The 18,562-nt window shown below is 49.1% G+C and overlaps 7 protein-coding genes across 7 annotated transcripts; 3 read left to right on the forward strand and 4 right to left on the reverse strand.

The window, feature by feature from the left end:
* Positions 1-20: 20 nt before the first annotated feature.
* Positions 21-1,193, reverse strand: CI109_106250 (uncharacterized protein; the record flags this gene model as incomplete). Its single annotated transcript, XM_032005010.1, has 1 exon — positions 21-1,193. The coding sequence occupies one exon, from the start codon at positions 1,191-1,193 to the stop codon at positions 21-23; it is 1,173 nt and encodes a 390-aa protein (XP_031860809.1).
* Positions 1,194-2,251: 1,058 nt separating this feature from the next.
* Positions 2,252-3,466, forward strand: CI109_106251 (uncharacterized protein; the record flags this gene model as incomplete). Its single annotated transcript, XM_032005011.1, has 1 exon — positions 2,252-3,466. The coding sequence occupies one exon, from the start codon at positions 2,252-2,254 to the stop codon at positions 3,464-3,466; it is 1,215 nt and encodes a 404-aa protein (XP_031860810.1).
* Positions 3,467-3,907: 441 nt separating this feature from the next.
* CI109_106252 (uncharacterized protein) lies at positions 3,908-8,818 on the forward strand (the record flags this gene model as incomplete). Its single annotated transcript, XM_032005012.2, has 22 exons — positions 3,908-3,942; positions 4,160-4,564; positions 4,641-4,651; positions 4,736-4,785; positions 4,860-4,885; positions 4,966-5,632; positions 5,692-5,722; positions 5,774-5,889; positions 5,950-6,048; positions 6,100-6,177; positions 6,231-6,284; positions 6,339-6,520; positions 6,577-6,593; positions 6,656-6,839; positions 6,907-6,914; positions 6,987-7,182; positions 7,275-7,373; positions 7,443-7,459; positions 7,523-7,560; positions 7,614-7,693; positions 7,747-7,808; positions 7,872-8,818. The coding sequence occupies 22 exons, from the start codon at positions 3,908-3,910 to the stop codon at positions 8,816-8,818; spliced, it is 3,402 nt and encodes a 1,133-aa protein (XP_031860811.2).
* Positions 8,819-9,388: 570 nt separating this feature from the next.
* Positions 9,389-11,800, reverse strand: CI109_106253 (tyrosine-tRNA ligase; the record flags this gene model as incomplete). Its single annotated transcript, XM_032005013.1, has 8 exons — positions 9,389-9,546; positions 9,609-9,797; positions 9,904-9,970; positions 10,032-10,130; positions 10,250-10,619; positions 10,790-11,097; positions 11,295-11,439; positions 11,631-11,800. 8 exons carry the CDS (start codon positions 11,798-11,800, stop codon positions 9,389-9,391), a joined length of 1,506 nt encoding a protein of 501 aa, XP_031860812.1.
* Positions 11,801-12,417: 617 nt separating this feature from the next.
* On the reverse strand, positions 12,418-14,624 carry CI109_106254 (uncharacterized protein; the record flags this gene model as incomplete). Its single annotated transcript, XM_032005014.1, has 9 exons — positions 12,418-12,575; positions 12,638-12,689; positions 12,747-13,036; positions 13,106-13,414; positions 13,476-13,976; positions 14,036-14,217; positions 14,282-14,335; positions 14,409-14,463; positions 14,525-14,624. 9 exons carry the CDS (start codon positions 14,622-14,624, stop codon positions 12,418-12,420), a joined length of 1,701 nt encoding a protein of 566 aa, XP_031860813.1.
* Positions 14,625-15,448: 824 nt separating this feature from the next.
* CI109_106255 (uncharacterized protein) lies at positions 15,449-16,917 on the forward strand (the record flags this gene model as incomplete). The annotated part of the gene is made up of 2 exons (XM_032005015.2): positions 15,449-15,485; positions 15,629-16,917. The coding sequence occupies 2 exons, from the start codon at positions 15,449-15,451 to the stop codon at positions 16,915-16,917; spliced, it is 1,326 nt and encodes a 441-aa protein (XP_031860814.2).
* Positions 16,918-17,216: 299 nt separating this feature from the next.
* CI109_106256 (uncharacterized protein) lies at positions 17,217-18,310 on the reverse strand (the record flags this gene model as incomplete). Its single annotated transcript, XM_032005016.1, has 2 exons — positions 17,217-17,406; positions 17,478-18,310. The coding sequence occupies 2 exons, from the start codon at positions 18,308-18,310 to the stop codon at positions 17,217-17,219; spliced, it is 1,023 nt and encodes a 340-aa protein (XP_031860815.1).
* Between the last annotated feature and the right edge of the window lie 252 nt (positions 18,311-18,562).

Consider the following 18,562-nt stretch of genomic DNA (forward strand, 5'->3'; position numbering starts at 1 on the left):
CTCTCCGTTAATCATGCCCCTTATTTTGGTTGCTTGATCTGACTCATTCCTTCTTCTCGTGCTCTCGCAAAGGCATTTTTCCTCTCACAAGGACAAGATTGATCGTCCTTTAAAACTTTGCGGAACTTTTTCCATCTCTCCCGACTCTTGTCTAACTTGAAATTCCCTTCGATCTCATCCAGTTTCTCATCCAACCCTTTGATCGGCGATATCGAGAACATCATCGGTTCTGTCGAGGCTCGTCGGGATCTTTCCGAACGTAAGAAGTATCGCCACGTGCCAACCAACACTCCTTGTCCTGTGACCGGTTTACGTATGTCGAAACAGATCGTCAGCGATCGATTGAGTACTGACAGATTGGGCGATAGTTGTGAAAGATCGTCGACGTGGAATGTCAGTTGTTGAAGTGGCGATCTGAGGAGTTTAATTTCGGTCAAGAGGTTCTCCACAGCTGCATTGATATATTTCGGTTTCAGTTGACCCTCCGACATGCTGCGTAGGTCGATACAGATCGAAGAATGTTTGAAATCGAACTGTCCCGAATCCGCTAGGACATTCCACAATCCTCTCCCATCCCAGAGTTCCACCTCGTCCAACTCTTCCGCGTCCCTCTCTTCTTCCGAAGTGGCATAGCTGGAAGGTGAATAACGACCGAGTGAGTTCCTCTTCCAAATTTTCTCGGCTTGTCGAAATGTTCGTAGTGATTCCGCCATACCTTCCATGGCATCCCAACCTACGGCGATGTGCTCGATTGACTGGAAAGGATGGTTGAAAGATAGGCCGAAAGGTTCCGCCCAAACACCACCTTTGCTAGCCCACTGGCGCATAGCCTGGTTCCGAGCTGAGAATAACTCAATTCCAAAGTAGGTAGCAGCACCTCTGCCGGACAAGTGGAGGACTCTAGCGTTTCCGAACGCCTTGGTGGTCCGTTCACCTAGATTGTATGCGCTGCGATAGTGTTTATACAGAAGACTGTCGACATCTGCTCGTGTGATAAGGATAGGGTGTTCGTAGATCGTAGGGATAAGCTCGTCATACAATTCTCGGGATAAGCGAAGGCATGTCACTGGGTCGTTCCGTTTGAGCAGGTCGAGAATGAGATAGTGAACAGGTTTCAACTTGTCAATGGAATCGAGAGTATGCAGGGTCGGGACATCTTGTACAACTGCCGGCGTTGAGCTGACTCCTGACATACTGCAACGTGTGATATGGTGTCAACGAATGTCCCCATGAGCTCATATGTAGGGATCTCCGCTGAGCGGCTCTAAGACAATGCGATGAGCAGCACTCACACGCCCTGGAGAAATTGTCGGATGCTGGGAAAATTCACATCGACGAGAGTCCGGTAGAAGAGAGCACGACTGTCAGAAAGATATTTAAGTATGAATTGATAGCAATTTCATGAAGAGCTATTACAAGACTCTGAGAAGAAATCAAGAAGTCAACCCGCACTTTTGTATGTGAATGTCATGATATCATCGCTGCGCAATGGCTCCTGTATCCTGTAGCTCGTGCGTAATCTGAAACGCGTCAACAGATCACCGCAGAATGCCGAGACCATCGCTGCGGATATAGAAGCGTCTTCATCCTTCTGCATGCTCTCTTCTTTGCATGATTTAATGAGGCAGATATCAGACGAGAGGTGATTTACAATGCCCCACCCCCGCCCGAACCCAATACAGTTCAGAATCAACCCTCGCCCACTCTGGCGACGGAAGGTCCACGCTGAACGTAGATGGTGATCAACCAGGGTAGCCAGCGGACACCGCCGAAATATCTGTGTGCCTGTCTGATTCCCCCTCAAGTGTTTATCTGTAATTGGACCACCAGTGTCTGCGTGGTATGCAAGGCCGCATTGCTGCTAATTCGTACGGGATCTGACTCGATATTGCTGTCCCCAGTATTGACATCTGACGCACCGACAAATGCGATGGACCATTTGAAACGCTATCTGCCGAACGTGATTGGACTGTGCGCTGTCTTTGAGGCTAAAGTCAGTATGTGGTACCATGTGCTGAACCATAGACGGGGCAAGATGGACGTGTCGTGATGAGACATTCGTACAGATCGACGCGAAGGGATCGCCGCCGCGCCATGAGGATGAGGATGAGGATGTTATCGTATAACCATTACACTAATCCAAGTGCGTAATAGAAGATCCAGTATCAACGCTGCAATTCTGGGCTCACCACACTTGCTCATACAGTCCATGATTCCTCATCGTCATTCCGGCCTCAGAAGCAGACCAACAATGCCTTTCTCATCCGATAGCTTGGAAGATGTGATCAGCCTCGACCCAATATCTGCTGTCCACCCCCAGATTCTCGATATCCTTCGTTCCATCGCGTCGACCACTCTCCTGCCCGTATCCCAAGCACTGTACGACAATCTCATACCGTCTCTCTACGCCAAAATCGCCTTGAACACCAACAACGTCCATGGTATCCTAAGTGGGCTTACGACAGAGCAAGGGATTGTCAGTCGGAGAAAGTACGATGCCTTGGGGTTCGTTCGGAGGGTAACGATAGATGACGTCGGGGGACTAGAAAGATTCACCAGTATTTCGAATCAATTGATTTCAGTTCGGGAGGATGTCACCCCGGACCCAAGTCCCTCGATTCGTGCGCCGCCTGCTCATGAACCGGTGCGTGCGAATACTTCGTTCCGCTCAAGAAGCAGACCGCTCTTTCCCAATGTCACAACACTGTACCTTCCATGGTCGTTGATCAGAACGCTAGACGATCAAGTCAAGAACGTCGAGCTAGACGATGAAGACGACAGTCATGACGATCAATTCGCAGTTGGAGTGATCAACGGCCTTGAATCGAACTCCAGTGTTTCCCTTGATGATCGTCAGGGTCGATCTTATCCCAATGCCCTCTACAAACTGATCGCCTTCGGTCGAGCTCTCGCACAGAATGTCTCCTGTGAGACGATAGAGCTGGAATTAGGACCGATGGAAGAATCGAGAGACTATTGGGGTTTGGATCGAACCATCCATATCCTTCTGAGCGGATTTGCACATCATCGCAACGGGTTTAGGACCACGAGCTCAGTTGAGAATGGTCATTCAATGATTAGTTTGGTGACACCGAAACTTCACCTCGTGGTTCACCTTCCAGCCGTCGCTACGAAGGCGTACATTCCCCACAGTCTGACACTTCCGACCTCAATACACTTCGTGCCCGATCCCCAAGCAGCCCCGATGAAGGGTATCACGACATTCACCGAGTGTGGCAAGAACAAGGTGACGGCGAAGGAGTGCGCCGAGATTATTAGGAGACACTACGATGTGCATATCTCAAGAAACGTATATCCCGAGATTTTGTACCATGTTTTGGATGTACAGGCGGTCCGAGATGAGCTAGAGGAGATGCGGAGATTGAGAACGACTGTGGTGGATGGACGATTGCTCGCAAATGAGGTTGAGGGTGGGATCTTGAGGGATGTCGATGAACTGGAGTGAGTCGGCAGCAAATATACTCTCGTTACCTGACCGGGGATGACCTCTGATCGATATACTACTTGGTGGAGGACGATTTGGTTGTAGATAGATTATCAGGATGTAGCGCGGACCCATACGGACGAGCAATTGTGATATTTAATTAGTGGCTTTGCTCGATCACAATCTTCGGAACGTATCGTTATATCTTCATGGGCATAAACGAGACGTCAAGCAGCCTTCACGCTGCGGTGAGGCATTTACTGCTCCAAGCCCTCTATCTCCATTTAGATGGTGACTTGTCGGAAGGTCCCGCTTTGCGTCATTTAGATCTCGGTGTTGATTGTCCACGTAGACAATGTGCTAGTCAAGCATCAACGTGCAGCGCAAAAGCAATCGGTGATGATGAAAGAAAGGCTTCCAACACCTGATTGCTCTGCAACGCCGAGTACGGCCGATATCGCCATGATTGAAGATCGTTTTGCAAGGGGTTCGTCACCGTACGTAGATCTTCAGATATAAACTGTATATGTATCACGTGACATTGATAAATGTGAGGTTGTTATAAATATTGCCAGGTCCGGATCAAGTGTATAACCTATTACCACCGAGTTTGATTACGACTGCTTACATCTAATTCACTTCATCCATTCATTTCATTCCTCTTTTCCTTTCATCGCATCATCGAGGGTTTTGAGACTGTGCGCGAGTAGACAGACTATCTTTTCTGCTACTGAGCTCTACGACAGAACAAACAGCCTTAGGTGCTGGAACCACCTTTCACGCACTCGCGCTCGAACCTTCTCACGAAATCTCCGAGATGTCTCGTCAAACCTCGGGGTCGGGATATCCACGAAGTACACCAGCTTTACCGCCTTTCCCCCAACTCTTACATTTCAAAGATGATGCTCCCTCGACCGCACATTCGACACCGGACACACATGATTCAGCCGTCGTCGCTACTTCGCCTGAAGAGGAGGATGAACTGGCCGAGGAGGGACCGGGCGAGGCTGGTAGTCCTACGGCCAAGGCGAAGAAGGAGAGAAAACCTCATGCAACGAGACGAAGGGTCGTTCAAAGTTGTTCGGAATGTAGGAGGAGGAAGATCAAATGTGATAAGAAGTGAGTGAAGCGGATGCTTCTCTCTCTCTCCTATAAAACAGAACAGACGTTAACGAACTTTGTTATCTCATCATAGATTTCCATGTGGTGAGTGTCATCTGATGTCAAACGGCTATGCTCGCCGTGAGGTGTGTACCAACGGATCTGGTGTTGATGTTTTCGTCCATGTAGGTCCATGTATCTTGCGGTCAGATCAGGCCAGATGTCATGAGGTCGGAATTGTGAGTTGTCCGTCTCTCTGAATGTGCCAAGAAGGACCGATAACTGACGCGCGCCAACCGGAATTTCCCACCAGGCCGAGAAGACAGTCGTTGCAACTACGTGAGTTGTCAAAAGCTCTCTCTGGATGTCCTCTTCACCAGATGATCAGTCAATCTCGAGCTTACCCTTCGTCTCCACAGGACAAGTTTCGCCACATCTTCTGAATTAGCCGTTGTGGTAAATCGACTAGATGCTCTTGAAGCCAGTCTGCTCAAGTCCGGCGCTCTGCGACCGGCAGACTTGGAACATTTCATAAAGTCCCTTCGGGAGGTCGACACCGGCGGTGCCAGTTCATCTTCAGCCTCTCGGCCCAAACCTAAACCCACCCAACCGCCATCACATACATACCAGGAAGGCGAAGTAGTAGACGATACGGAAGGAGCGGCTTTGACATTGGAGCATCTGGCTTTCGGACGATCTCGAGTCGATGGAGCTCATTCTTTACCCCATTTCGGGGCTCGACAGTCCTCTGTCCTTCGTCCCATCCCAAATAACGATTATCACCTTGCTAGGATGAACATGCCGCCTTATTCACCTTCATCTTCGATAACCCCTCTTGGAAGTGGCTCTAGCTTAAGACGGGTGTCAAGTCGAAATTTGGCATCGAAGGGAGAAGGAGAGAGTTACGAGGGTGGTAGAGGTGCGGATCTGAGTCCGGTGGAAAGAATGGCCAAGATAGAACAGCTGTTGGATCTGCTTGGACCAACCGACGTATTCGATATGTTTTACCGCAAAACAGATGTGGCATTCCTTGCTTTGACGAGGTTGCTGCCGTCGAGAGAAAGAGGAGAGCTCTTGGTGCGAGCAGTGAGTACGATTAGCACAAAACAAGGGAAGCGGTGTCACTGATATGTCACTCTTCGTAGTATCTGGAAAAGGTTGACTGGCTACATCGATGTGAGTCTCATCAAGAACTTTTAAGTCAGCTTTACTAATGTGTTCCGTTAGGCATGCACGTACCAACATTTTTGCGACAGTGTAACGATTTGTGGTCGCTTCCTCCTGAACAAGTGACCCAAGATATCGCACTCCCCTTTTTAGCGCTGTACTTCACAGTCTGTACAGTGAGTTGGCCTGGTAATACATATGGCGCAATGTGTTGACGGCGTGTTCGTCTCAAACAGCTTGGACTGCAATTCATGGACATGGTGGAGATAGAGAAACACTTCACGTTGGAAGAGGCCCATTCTTTGCCTGATATATATTTCAACGCGGCGAGAAGTGTGAGTAAAGACTTGAAGATGCAGCTGGACCGACGCTGATGTTCACTATAGGCTTTGTGGGCGGCTGACTTTGTTGGCACTCACACAATGGAGAACTTGCAAACCATCATTTTGCTCGGTGTATTTATGGTAAGCTGCCAAACCATACACGAGGAGCTAGCCACGCTGACTGTCCTGTACAGAACAACAGAGACCGTGCAGATGCAGCATGGGCTTTGCTAGGCGCAGCTATCAAAGTGAGTATTGTTTGCGTGCGTTGGAGGGTTCACCTGCTGAGGCTCTTCCATTAGATGGCACAAGGCCTTGGACTTTCGCGACTCGGAGCAGAGCAGCAGAGCGTGGACGGAAAGCCGTTACCGATGTGGACGGGAAGATGGGAGAGCTTGATCCAGCGAGAGGTCGGAAGACGAATATGGTGGAATCTGGTTTTCTTAGATTGGGCCCTGGCTCCAAGCTATAATTTCGCCTGCAGGTATGTCCCCGCTTTCCTGCACGCGAAAAATGCCTTAGCTAACCTCCCTTGTTTAGTATTCAACCGGATCAAAGTGAGTTTACAACACGTAGCTCGTTAGGCTGCTTGAGACTAAGCTCACCTCGTTTTTCACAGTCAAAACTGCTCTCCCAGCGAATATCGAAGACGAGGATATAATCGATGGACAACCTCTGAAACCTCAGCCCCTTAACGTTAGAACGGGAATGTCGTTCCAGCTTGCGAGGTTGAAGTTTGTAGAGATTACGCAGAGGCAGATCTGGCAAGCCAACAACAACAACCACCCGCCCTATTCATTCATGTGAGTGCTCAACTAGAAAGGTGTTCATTTCAGAGTATGAGACTGACATATATGTGTAATCCCATAGCTTGAGCGGTATGTCTATCTCACCCGACATCCCATTCTCGCGGTTGATCACAAGCTATATGCTGACATTCCATTCTTCAGTCGATGGTGAACTACGAAAAGCGATGATGGAGCTTCCCTCTTTCTTCCAACCCGACTCCACCACTCGCGGACCACCCTCTGATGACCCCAAGGCTCTCGTACAATACTACGAGAAGGTCATGTTGAACCTTGCTATACACTCAAGGATGTTAAGGCTGCATAGACCTTGGCTGTCGAGAGGGTACGAAGATGAGCGGTGAGTCAGGTTTGAACGTTGCAGAGCATACCCTTAAATGGCGGTTGTAGCGCTATTGGGATGAGCGCTGATGATTCTGCTTTCCAATCCAGATTCGCATACTCGAAGGAGCAATGTATTCGAGCGGCGAGAGCGAGTTTGAGAATGATGTCGGACGCGGGTGGAACAGCTGCATTCTTGGAGAAGTGGTGGTGAGTTTTCTGTTGAATCTCATCGGCAACGGGCAATCCATTTACTGATGTCTGCACTCCTCTTTTCAGGTTGCCGCTCTTCTATGGTACGCTGCGTTGTGATGCTTGCCTGTGATCGTCTTGACGTATGCTTATGGTGTTACCTCTAGTTTCGGTGTCTGGCTTAGTCGTCATTATTGACTTACTGGTAAGTCACGCCTCGCGATCAGATTAGGCTGCGCTGACCATATCGCCTTTCAGCGTACATCACGCAAAGAGATGTATTCTGTCGAGACGGAGGAGAAGATCTCGGAGGTGAAAGGCGCGTTGGACCAGATGAGGTGAGCTATCCCTAGAAACGGTTCGAGAACGCTATCTGACCGTCCACCTTTAGGGGTATTGCCGATGTCTCGCACCCGTCACGAGCGGCGGTCAAGGTGATGGACCTATTGATGCGTGAGTTCTTATTGATCGCTCCGAGGTGGTGTGCAACGTCTGACATGTACTCTTTCTCCACAGTCGAGGTCGAAACCAAACGACGTCCGCCCGGCTCTGCTTTGGGCAAGAGAAAAGGATCTCCCGACCTGGACGATGAAGAGTCTGGACTTCAACGCGCTGTGAAGAAGCTCATTCTCCAAGCTCAACTGGAAGCGGCCTCGCCCGTCGTCACTCCCGCTTCCAACACCGGTTCGACGCCCCAAGGATCGGATCAATCGTTATTACATCCTTCTGCTTCGCCTCAAAGAGAGAAAGCTTCGTATAACGCCGATAGTGAACGACCGGTATTCGATGCTTATCCTATGCCTTTCAACCCCGTCCAACCGACCATCACCAACGCGACAACACCTACTCCTGTCGCTCCGCAATACCCTCGTGCTCACCAGATCGTCGGCGTAGGAAACAACTCGCCCTTCACTTTCCCGGTCGACACGACTTCAGCAACCAGTTTCCCAAATTTCGACATGCGTCCTTTCGGTGGTGGACCGGGAGGATCTCAACCTCAATTAGATCCAGCAGTGCAAAGCATGTTGGCATCGTATTTCCCTCAAAATACAACTAACGGCGGTCCCGGGAATGGAGGAGGGATGGCTGGACCTGTGGGAAGTGCGACAGCTCCTCAAGCGCCTGATGATTTCTTGAGCAGAGTATTTGGATTTGGGTGGGATGGAATTGGGACGACAGGTGCTCCGCCGCCGCCGTCTCAGGCACAACAGGGACAAGGTGGAATGATGAATGGCAATGGCAATGGGAACGGACTCCAACCTCCTCAACAACAGCAGCAACAGGGTCAGCAGCAGCAGCAGCAACAACAACAACAACAGCAACAACAACAGATGCAACAACAACAGCAACAACAGCAAGAGCAAATGCAGTTGATGCATGGACACCAGCTGCAGGGTGTTGGTCAGAACGGGTTCGGAGGTGGTGGTTATGGCGGTTGGGGAAGTCACGGCTGGATGGCCTAAGATAAGGAAGGCAAGAGGACAGTATACCGTATGGACGGGACAGGATGGACGTCTTGGTAGATTGATTTGGTAGTATAGTATCTTGATATAATGCAGCACAATATAATGTGGACTAAGGAAGGAGTAGAGCATGTGGGGAGAAATGCTATGTCCTGTGTATTATGCTATGCTATGTTATATGACGGGTTAAGTATTGCTATGCTATGCTGTGCTAATGCTACGGTATGTATGATGACGGTCTGAAAAGATGGGTGCTTCCTTCACCAGATGCGTTTCCTTCTCCTCCTCCTAAGTAAGATCGATGGGAGAGATCCCTGGCCGACATCGACCACAAGGACGAGACTATCGTCCCCGAACACTCATGTCCAAGCTACGTTGGAGTGAGACCCAGCCAGTTGATCGACAACACGTCGTAGCTCGTCCTTTATGTTTCCTTCGGACTGGAACAGCTCGAGTCGGTCCCCATCTTCTCCTTCATTCCACACTGCCCTCCCCAAGTGACTTATAACCCCATCACATGACTTCCTCGTTCTTCCATCGACATTGAATCTTTCTCAAGTCCTTCTCCTTCTAATCGACATACAAAATCGCCTGTCTCTTTGTCCCCACTCTCAGGATGATGATATGCCCATCTATCAAATCTGATTGTTTGACTGTCTCTTTCGGATCAGAAATACGTCTTTCGTTAAGCCCCATCGCAGAGTTCGAAATGAGTCGATTCGCCTCGCCTATGTACAAAACACAATTTAAGCACAAGTACAAGTGGCGGTAAATAAGGACATCGACTTACCTCGTGAGGTACATAATCCGAATTGTACAGCTAGTTTCGCAATTCCGATATTATCTAGTTGGTCATATGATACGCGGTGGAAGCGATTATCTCCTTCGAAAGCGGCGAGGACGTCGGCTGATTTTAACGAGTTGGCATTGGTCGAGTAGAGGACTTGGGCGGCTGTGAGTGCGCGAGAGAGAGCTTCGGCTACACGCGCAGAGATAATTAGTACGGGTTTGTTTCGTGAAAGAAAGAAGAATGGCGCGGAACACAGCTGCAGGCTAGATCAATAGCCAAGAGTTGGTCAACTCACGCCCATGAACCAGCTCGGTCACTTCCCGAGCTAATAATTTCTGAGGATCTCGTTCCGACTTCGCGCTCTGCGATCCGATCATTCATCAGCTACCGCCCATGTCTCGATGTACCGGAGGCGTTACTCACCTGATGGTCTCTCATAACGCTGTTGATCTCTTCGAGGGGGAGGAAAGTGAACAGCTTCAAATACTTCTCCACATCCTCGTCTGTCGTACGGAGGAAGAACTAAACGTTCAAGTCGCAAGCAGTCAGCGCCAGAAGCAAAGCACGTAGAACAGTTCGAAGGAGGCGGAGAATGCGGGGCTTCGTGTATGTACGAGTGATGTTTACAGTCCCACACTCACTTGATAAAACTCTGCCGCACTTGTCCTTCGCTCATCTAACCAGACCGCGTTCCCTGCTGATTTACCAAACTTCTCCCCCGTACTAGTCGTCAAGAGCGGTATCGTCAGACCAAATGCCGTATCGTCTTCTTCGTCTCGTAGTCCATCCTGCTCCTCGTTTGCTTTTACTTCTTCTTGTCCTTGTCCTTGACCCTTTAACCGTTTGATGAGGTCAATGCCCGCGACGATGTTACCCCACTGATCGCTTCCTCCTAGTTGGATCCGGCAGTTGTGGGAGTCGTATAGGTGAGAAAAGTCGAAAGCTTGGAGCAGTTGGTAGGTGAATTCGGTGTATGATATGCCAGAATCGGACGAGAGACGGTTCTTGACGCTGAGGAATTGGTATAAAGCTACGGTTAGCACACGCTCAAATGTAGAAGGAGGCAGTATTCATGGGTGTGGCAACATATGCGTCGTGCCGGCATGTGCATGTCATGATAATTTGCGGAGGAGGATGAGGATAAGGATGAATCGACCTGGAGGTGTTGTGTGCAGACTCACCTATCCCTCGAAAGCATGACAGAAACTCTCGCAGCCTTCCCGACCGTCCTTAAGAAATCCAAGAGTGAAACGCCCTTTGTCCAATCATAATTATCCAACACCTTTACCCCCATTCCCACCGTCTTCTCCTCCTTTTGATGTGATGGGACTATACCCCGTTGAGAGAGGTAAGCTTCTCCTCTTGAGAAGAAACGATGGACTTGGGAAGTTATGCCAGATACGTTGTGTGCGAGTTCGTCGGATGAGAGGGATTTACGCTCGGTAGAACGGCCAGAGGGATCACCGATGGAGCCTGTTGCACCGCCGATCTGAAGTAAGTCAAGGTGATCAGTAAGTGACTGCCCGAAGGAAGATGATAGGCGCGAGCGATGGAGAGAGGGGTCTGACGCTGTGCTGAATTGTGCCATCTTCCGAAAAGACATGTCCAGTCGGACGATAGTCGCTAGGCGGCTGACGGGACACAGGGTGGGAAAGTGAGGTCGAAGTGGAGTTGAGGACCACTCACCAAACAGATAGACTGGTGGCCTTTCGCCTGGAAATGAAGCAGTCCCAAGAGGGGCAGTAGATTCCCAACATGTAATGAAGAAGCAGACGGATCGACTCCAGCATATATCGTTGTTGGCGATTGGACATGAATGCGGAGTTTCGGACTGCGTATGGTTCAAAGAAGCATTCGTTGATTTGCGGGCAGAGGTTCAGTCGACGTTGCAAGGAAGTATACGGTATCATTCAAATGGTTGACCGCGAGAGGAAAATAAGAGAGACGACAAGCAAGACATGATCAGCCCAAACCCCTTGGTTCCACTACGAGGTAGACTGTTGAGTCCAGTTGGTAGCTCACCTCGTGAGAGCAGCTACGAAACCTCTCTGCTCAAGCTCATCAATCACATTCTTCCCCTTTCCCTTCCCTTTGCCTTCTGAAGCATCGTATATTCCTCTTCTTATCACTCTCAATGATCTACAGCTGACCGAACGAGCTCGAAATAGTGTTTGGAAGGGTAGAAGGGGCATTTCGGAGGATCAAAGCGCGAATTTCGGATTTGTGGGAGGGTATATGAACTTGTCACCACGTATGAGTGATCGTTGATGTTGATACCAATTGATTGAATTTCAACTATATTACAGGACGAGCCGAGATTGTTGTTCGCTGATTCCGACTTTTGGCGAGCCGATGATGATATCACGTGATTCGATATTTGGCGGTGGCACCAGGGAGAGTAGGAGGATGAGGTGATCTTTGTCGTTTGATAAGCCCATGCATGGTAGAAGTGAAGCATGCGGATACAGTATTAGTGCAAAGGGGGGAGATGTTAACCTATAGCACATGGAGAGAGTCTGACCCATAGTCGGTGTCGGCGTGAGGATGGTAGTCAATGGGGGTTACTGCCGCGTTACTGATCGGGTCGACCCAAGCGAAGTGGAGAATATGGACACATGTTCTGCCGTGGAGAATATGACCATTCACTTCACATACATACATACATACATACATACATACATACATACATACATACATACATACATACATACATACATATATGACACTATCATCCTTATCTTTCATTTAACGTATATGAACGTGTATCTTATCCGTTCGTCTCCAGGATGTCCTCTCCCTTCTTCACAGTTTACAGCCATCGTATGAAACCCCCTTTCACCAACACTGCCTCATTCAGCTTCTCCAGGTGTTTCTTCCCATCGGTGAACCACTTGTCTTTCGCAGCCGTCGTCATGTCCAACCTAGTCTCCGGGTTGTACTCAAGTAGGCTTTCGATGAACTCTTTACCTGGAATCAAAGGATTTCGTGAGCCCCATGCTCGTCACCGTGCATCGTTTGAACCGGCGCACCTGCGGGCGTCCAGTCTGCCCATACAGCCTTGGGAAACCATTCACTCTCCGCCTGGAGCTCATGACATGTCAGCTCAGTGTGGCTGAGACCTCTGTCCGTCGCACTCACCTTGAATTGGCGAATCTTCTTCAGCATCCTGAGACAACCTTGATATCTTGGATTCTGTTTGATCACCATCGTGGGGTTCTCACTTTCATCCGACGCGCTCTCGGTACGATTGCCACTGTTTGGTGTCAGACTGGTGTTTTGGGAGTCGCTGTTTGTACTCTGATCGGGATCGCCGCCTTCATCGTTCTCGATACTCAAGTCCGAAAGATCGCTGATGATAGAAGAAGGAGCATGGGCGTATGGATTACCGTCAAAGGGATAATAACCTGATGCACAGTGGTAGACCGTGACTGATCGGAGAACGTCATTTCACCATCCTCTACACCATGAAAGACGTCTTTCGAAACGGAGGCGCTCACCTCCTAAAGCCCAAGCGTCCATCGCCGTATCCTCCTCAAACCACTGAGTTCCAATCTCCTCCCTCGTTTCAAATGCAAGGTTCACTTTTCCCTTCGACATGAAAGCAATCTTCTCCTCGTATATCTCCGGCGGGATGTACCTCTCCGTACCAGCGAATCGGTCGTTTGGCCGACTGACAGTCTGCTTCCCTGCAACATCTGGTACAGATTGGATATGGTCCGTGAGGGTCGTGGCTAGTCCGATGTCGGATATGAGGATTCGGGGATAGGCTGCTAGGGTGTGAAGCATGATGTTCTCAGGCTTGATATCTGCTTGCGAAAGAATGTCAACAACAGTGTCACATTTAGCTGGGTAGGTAGTGTGACTCACCTCGATGTGCTATACCTTGATCGTGAAGACACCTGAGCCCGTTGACGCATTGCCATGCTATCCATCTCACTTCTTTCTCTTCCAACCTCGTATGTTTGGCGAGATACGAGAATAAATCACCTCCAGTCAAACACTCCATCACGAGATGATAAACACAACTCCCATCCGCCTCTTTCTCTTCTCTCACCATATCCAACAGACCGGCGACATTAGGATGGACGACTCTCGACATGAGTTGGACTTCTCTTCGAACGGCGTCTTCGTTGAAACCCTTTTGAGCGTAAGTCGTCTTGATGGCCATTTGACCGTGTCCACGAACATTACGACCGAGATGGACGACACCGTTCGCCCCGGTGCCAAGAGGGTAGTTCTCCACTATCCAGGGGAAGATAGAGTACGTGGCTTGGGGATTGTTATTGCGGAAGAGCTGGAGTTGTGGAAGAAGGTATTGCATTTCTTCGATCTGATATCGATGACGATCTTCATGGTGGTATGTGAACACTACATCAAAGTTAGCTGTCCATTTCACCCCGGTGGTTGAAAGACATGAGTCAGCTTACCAGCCCCTGAACCAGGGAGTGTGAGTACATCCCCATCTTTCAAGACCATACTCTTCGTTGAGATTGTTATTCCTCGAACGTGAGGCTTCTTCTTCTCTCCAAAGAGCTCGTTGTTGATCCTATACCCATTACTCGAGAGATCGTGGATGACAGCCAGAGACTGATTCGTCGAAGTCTTGACGCTACACAGGCCGATCAGTTGTCTTTGTAAACTCTGTCCTGAGTCACAGCCTGGCCTCAACATACGCAAAAAGTCGCAAATGATATGATGAGATCTCAGGATGGTTGATGACCACATCGCTGCGCATTAATACTGGGGTTAGTCAAACCTGCACCAAAAGAACAGTATCAGGTGTAAAGCGGGTCCATTCACCACTTCCTGTGTCTTCCTATCCAGCAGACTGTGTCGAGTGTGATTGGGATTCGTCCTGTTGTAGTTCCGTCAGCGAGTTAAACCCTCAACGAAGCCAAAGGGATACAAACGCTCACGCTTCTTCTTCCCCTTCTCGACCATGTGTAACATCCCGACCGTCTGTTCGCTGACTTCCTTCTTCCCCTTCCGATTGGTTGTAGATAAGGCTTTTGGCATGACAGATAATCGAGTCAGATGAGGACAGAGTAGTGTCAGCGGGTCAGAAGGTATGGTGAGAGGGGGTCAGTATCGAAGGTGTAGGACTCCAAATCCAGTGTCAACGTGGGATCGCGGCTGATGCGATACCAGGAGCGTGCTATTGCAATTCCACTTATGTAGTATCATCGACACTGGAGAGAAGAATAGGAAAGAAAGGTGAATGGTAGACATCACCGAGTTAGAATATTGACATGGTGGTCCGGTGGTCCGAGCGCGATGCAGTACACGTCACTCATCATCACCCATCACTCCGACCTCACGTCACACCCAGCTGTTTGCACATCTTTAGATGGGATTGTTCGTCACTGACAGATGTATGTATGTCGAGCAGACCAGGGTGCATCGCACCTGCTGAGAGAGAAGAACAAGTCAGCCGGACTATCTATAACATTGTAATCACCTCGACGTGCTATTACGTGATGAATCCCGTACCGACTATCTGGAATATCAACTTCGGTAACTACACCAAAACAAGCAGACCTGATTCATTCTTGTGTCAGATAACTCGGCAGTGCCTATCGATTGATCACACCATGACACGAGCCTGAGTCCATTCACCAATTTGTGCCTACTACTAGTGCAATTCAGGTTGTTCCTCGAAAGACTTCGTTTAAGCGACAAAGGTACAATTAGTTAAACAGTGGCGATCATTCCATTCGAATAATTAGCACTTATCACGCCACTCGTTTTTGCGAGTGATTTTTCGAAACATCTGATCATTATGGCCTCAAATTGATACATGAATGAATGGAGCGTGTAAAGCGATGGTAGCCGCTGACGTTATGGGCGTTGATGCTGTCAGTCCATGCGACAAGGGATGTGGGTAACGTACAGTACACACCAGTCTCGTTCATGCATGTATAATTACTTACTCATACAGTTTGAATTGAAAGCCTAAACTTGATTCACACTTCCAACCCCTTCTCGACGTTTTAGAATCTCTCTCATCTATGGCTACCTAGCCCTATTACCAGGCGAAGCTACAAACAACAGGCATATATCGCTCTACGACGACTTGATTGAATCAACCATGTCACTTGTTTCTCCACCACTCGCTACATCATCAAGCTATACGAGTACGAGCACCACCTCGACCAAATCTCGTCCACCTCTCAACTTTCATCATCTCCGCCCAGTCCACAAACTCATCTTCGAACAACTAAAACTTATCGCCCCACATCGACTCTTACCTCTCTCTCGAGCTTTATACGAAGAACTTCTCCCGTTGGTGTATAGTCGGATCGAACTTGATCGATATACAGCTGCAAAGTTGTTCGTGGGGTTCTTACCCCTTTGTCCAGGAGGCAGGAATGATAGTTGGAGATCGGGGTTACGGTCCAAGAGAAAGAGATTACCTTCCTGGCCTAATTTACCACCTCTGATCAATGGTATACCACGATATCATCCCCTCACTCCGTCAACTGAGGATGACGATCCATTCGATACGACCGAACAATATCAACATGTCGCATCATTACGCGATTCGAGGAAATACAACGCTTTGCTCCTCACGACACATCTGACTTTGAGAGATCCACAATCACTCTCTATCATCTGCGGGGCACATATCGACCTCATCACCCATTCTCCAGTTATACATTACAAAAATCGAGATAACGCATTACGAAGAGGGAGCGATGAGGCTCTCCATTCTTGGCCACTGTTAAATGTCGAAACGCTCAGAATAGGATGGGATCTCATGTCGTATCTTGCGGACTCACATTCGCCAACACCAAAATACGAATCGGTACCAATATGCTGTATACCCTTCGAAGTGAAGCATCTAGAGATAGAGCTGGGGGAGTTGGGGGATGTCAAGGAAGAGTATTTGACCAGGGCAGTGGGTGAATTGGCTGGAGAGTTCACGTTGGAAACTCTTACGCTGGATACGACCGAATCACACGGCCGACGACAATCGAGGGCAGACGGAGATCATCGCCCTAGTACAGTGTTTATACCGATATTCGACCCGCCGTTCCCTGCACAGGTCATTTGTGTTCGGTTCGGTGATTCGTCGTCAACAGAAGACATCGCTCAGACATTACACCACTACATCTTCGAAGCTATAAGGCGGAGTGGTGATGTGGAACTACCGAGGTTGGAATTCTATACCATCGAACCAGACAGGATGCGGCGGGAGGTGGAAGAACTACGGCGCAATCGACCGAAAGAGCTACATGGTCAAGGAGTTGTGGACGAGAGGATCCTGGACATCAAATATCACATTTATGCGTTGGAAGGAGATTCGTGAAGAAGTAGTGGCAAAGATAGGAGACGTGGCAGAAGAATGACCCTGTGACGTATCGGTCAGACCATCGGTGTGATCGCGAGGTGCGGCGAGGTGTGACCAGCATTGGTAGCATTACCGCTCAAATGTAGGTCGTGACATGGACTCTGGTGGCATGAGAACCTTCACTGACTTCGCTCGTCGTCTTTTCCACATGTTACTGACATTTTCAATGTTGGCTGTCGTTTCTTCTGCTTACTTACAACATGACTGCGACTAATGAGACCCCGTTATTCTTCCCTGCTGGCGAGGCGACTCTCGGCTCAACGCCTCTCACATCCTTCACAGACCCATATTTCATCCTTCCCATACACATAAACTTTGTCTTCCCAATCGTCGAGAATGAGTTGGTTCTTGATCGTGCTTCTAAGAACATTGCAAGGGTCGAAATCGTTGCCGGTAGTAGAGTTGAAAAACTCGATCGAGGCAGTCTCGTCCGGTCGTCCATGGTATCTAACAGGAACAGGGGGTTAACTGGAGTGTGAGATCAAACTGCTGTCTGCTTTGGCAGATATGATACTTACCCTGCACTACGAGGACTGAGGAGCCATCTGAGATGCTTTTTGATAGCTTGACCATGGGAGCAATGCGAATCTTCTTTGAGGAAGAACTTTAAATTCGTGTTCGGGAGTTCGAAACGAATATCGCATAGGTGGGCGTTGTGGAGGCTGAGCCTAAGAGCCTGGATGCGGTAGGTGAGCTCAGAAATGGATTCGTGGTCCCAATCGTCCAACTTTGTTTCCGGAAGATGGATACAAAGTCCAGTATGCTGGAATCCTAATGGCAAGATGACGATCGCTCGCATAAAAAGATCGGGATTCTCGGTGCAGAGAGTAGTCATGAGTTTCGAGTCGAGGATCAACCATTCCGCGATGCAGAAGAAAGGTTCGCTAGGGATAGAGGCCAAAGGGTCGGCAGTCGTTATGACATCTAGTGCTCGGAAATGTATTATGGCGTCGAGCAAGCACTTCATCGCTTCTTCATCAACCAGCGTGATCTTGCTGACTTGCTTCAACCACCTCATCTTCCTCACCGACGGCGAAAAGCGAGCAATCGAAACTCCCTCTTCGAAATTCTCAATCAGCTCCTTGTCTTTGTCCGTCAACACCATATCGTGCACCGTCCCACCAAACATCCACCCAAGACCATAAAACACCTTGAGGGCATTATGTTCGTCAACGACCAATTCATCGTACAGCTCGGTGGTAAGCTCGTCGTAGAACGAAGTGTTGATCCGGATGAGGTTAAGGATGTGAGAAGTGTCGGGGATTCGCTTAACGAACTGGAGGATGCGGGAAGTAATTTCGGGGGGGAGAGGGGAGAGGGTCGTGAGTTCGAAACTTGGGAGGACGGACATATTGCTGGCGAGAGGGAAGATCGTGGTTTGTCCTTTGTATCAGGAGGTGTAAAGCGTATATCCTGAAATATGAAGAGAGTAAGCTTCATCATGGTGATGGTGGCAAACACCTAATGAAATTTACCTGAATGATGAACGGCAGCAAGGGAGAAGACTGTTACCGAGACCGCTTTGACCTTGCTTGAGCTGTAAGCAGGCAGCTAGAATGCGGTTGTGAAGTTGTAGGGGCGATGATGTGATCTGGTGAAGGAA

The sequence above is a fragment of the Kwoniella shandongensis genome, chromosome 11, assembly GCF_008629635.2.
Source record: "Kwoniella shandongensis chromosome 11, complete sequence".
Classification (NCBI taxonomy): Eukaryota; Fungi; Basidiomycota; class Tremellomycetes; order Tremellales; family Cryptococcaceae; genus Kwoniella; species Kwoniella shandongensis.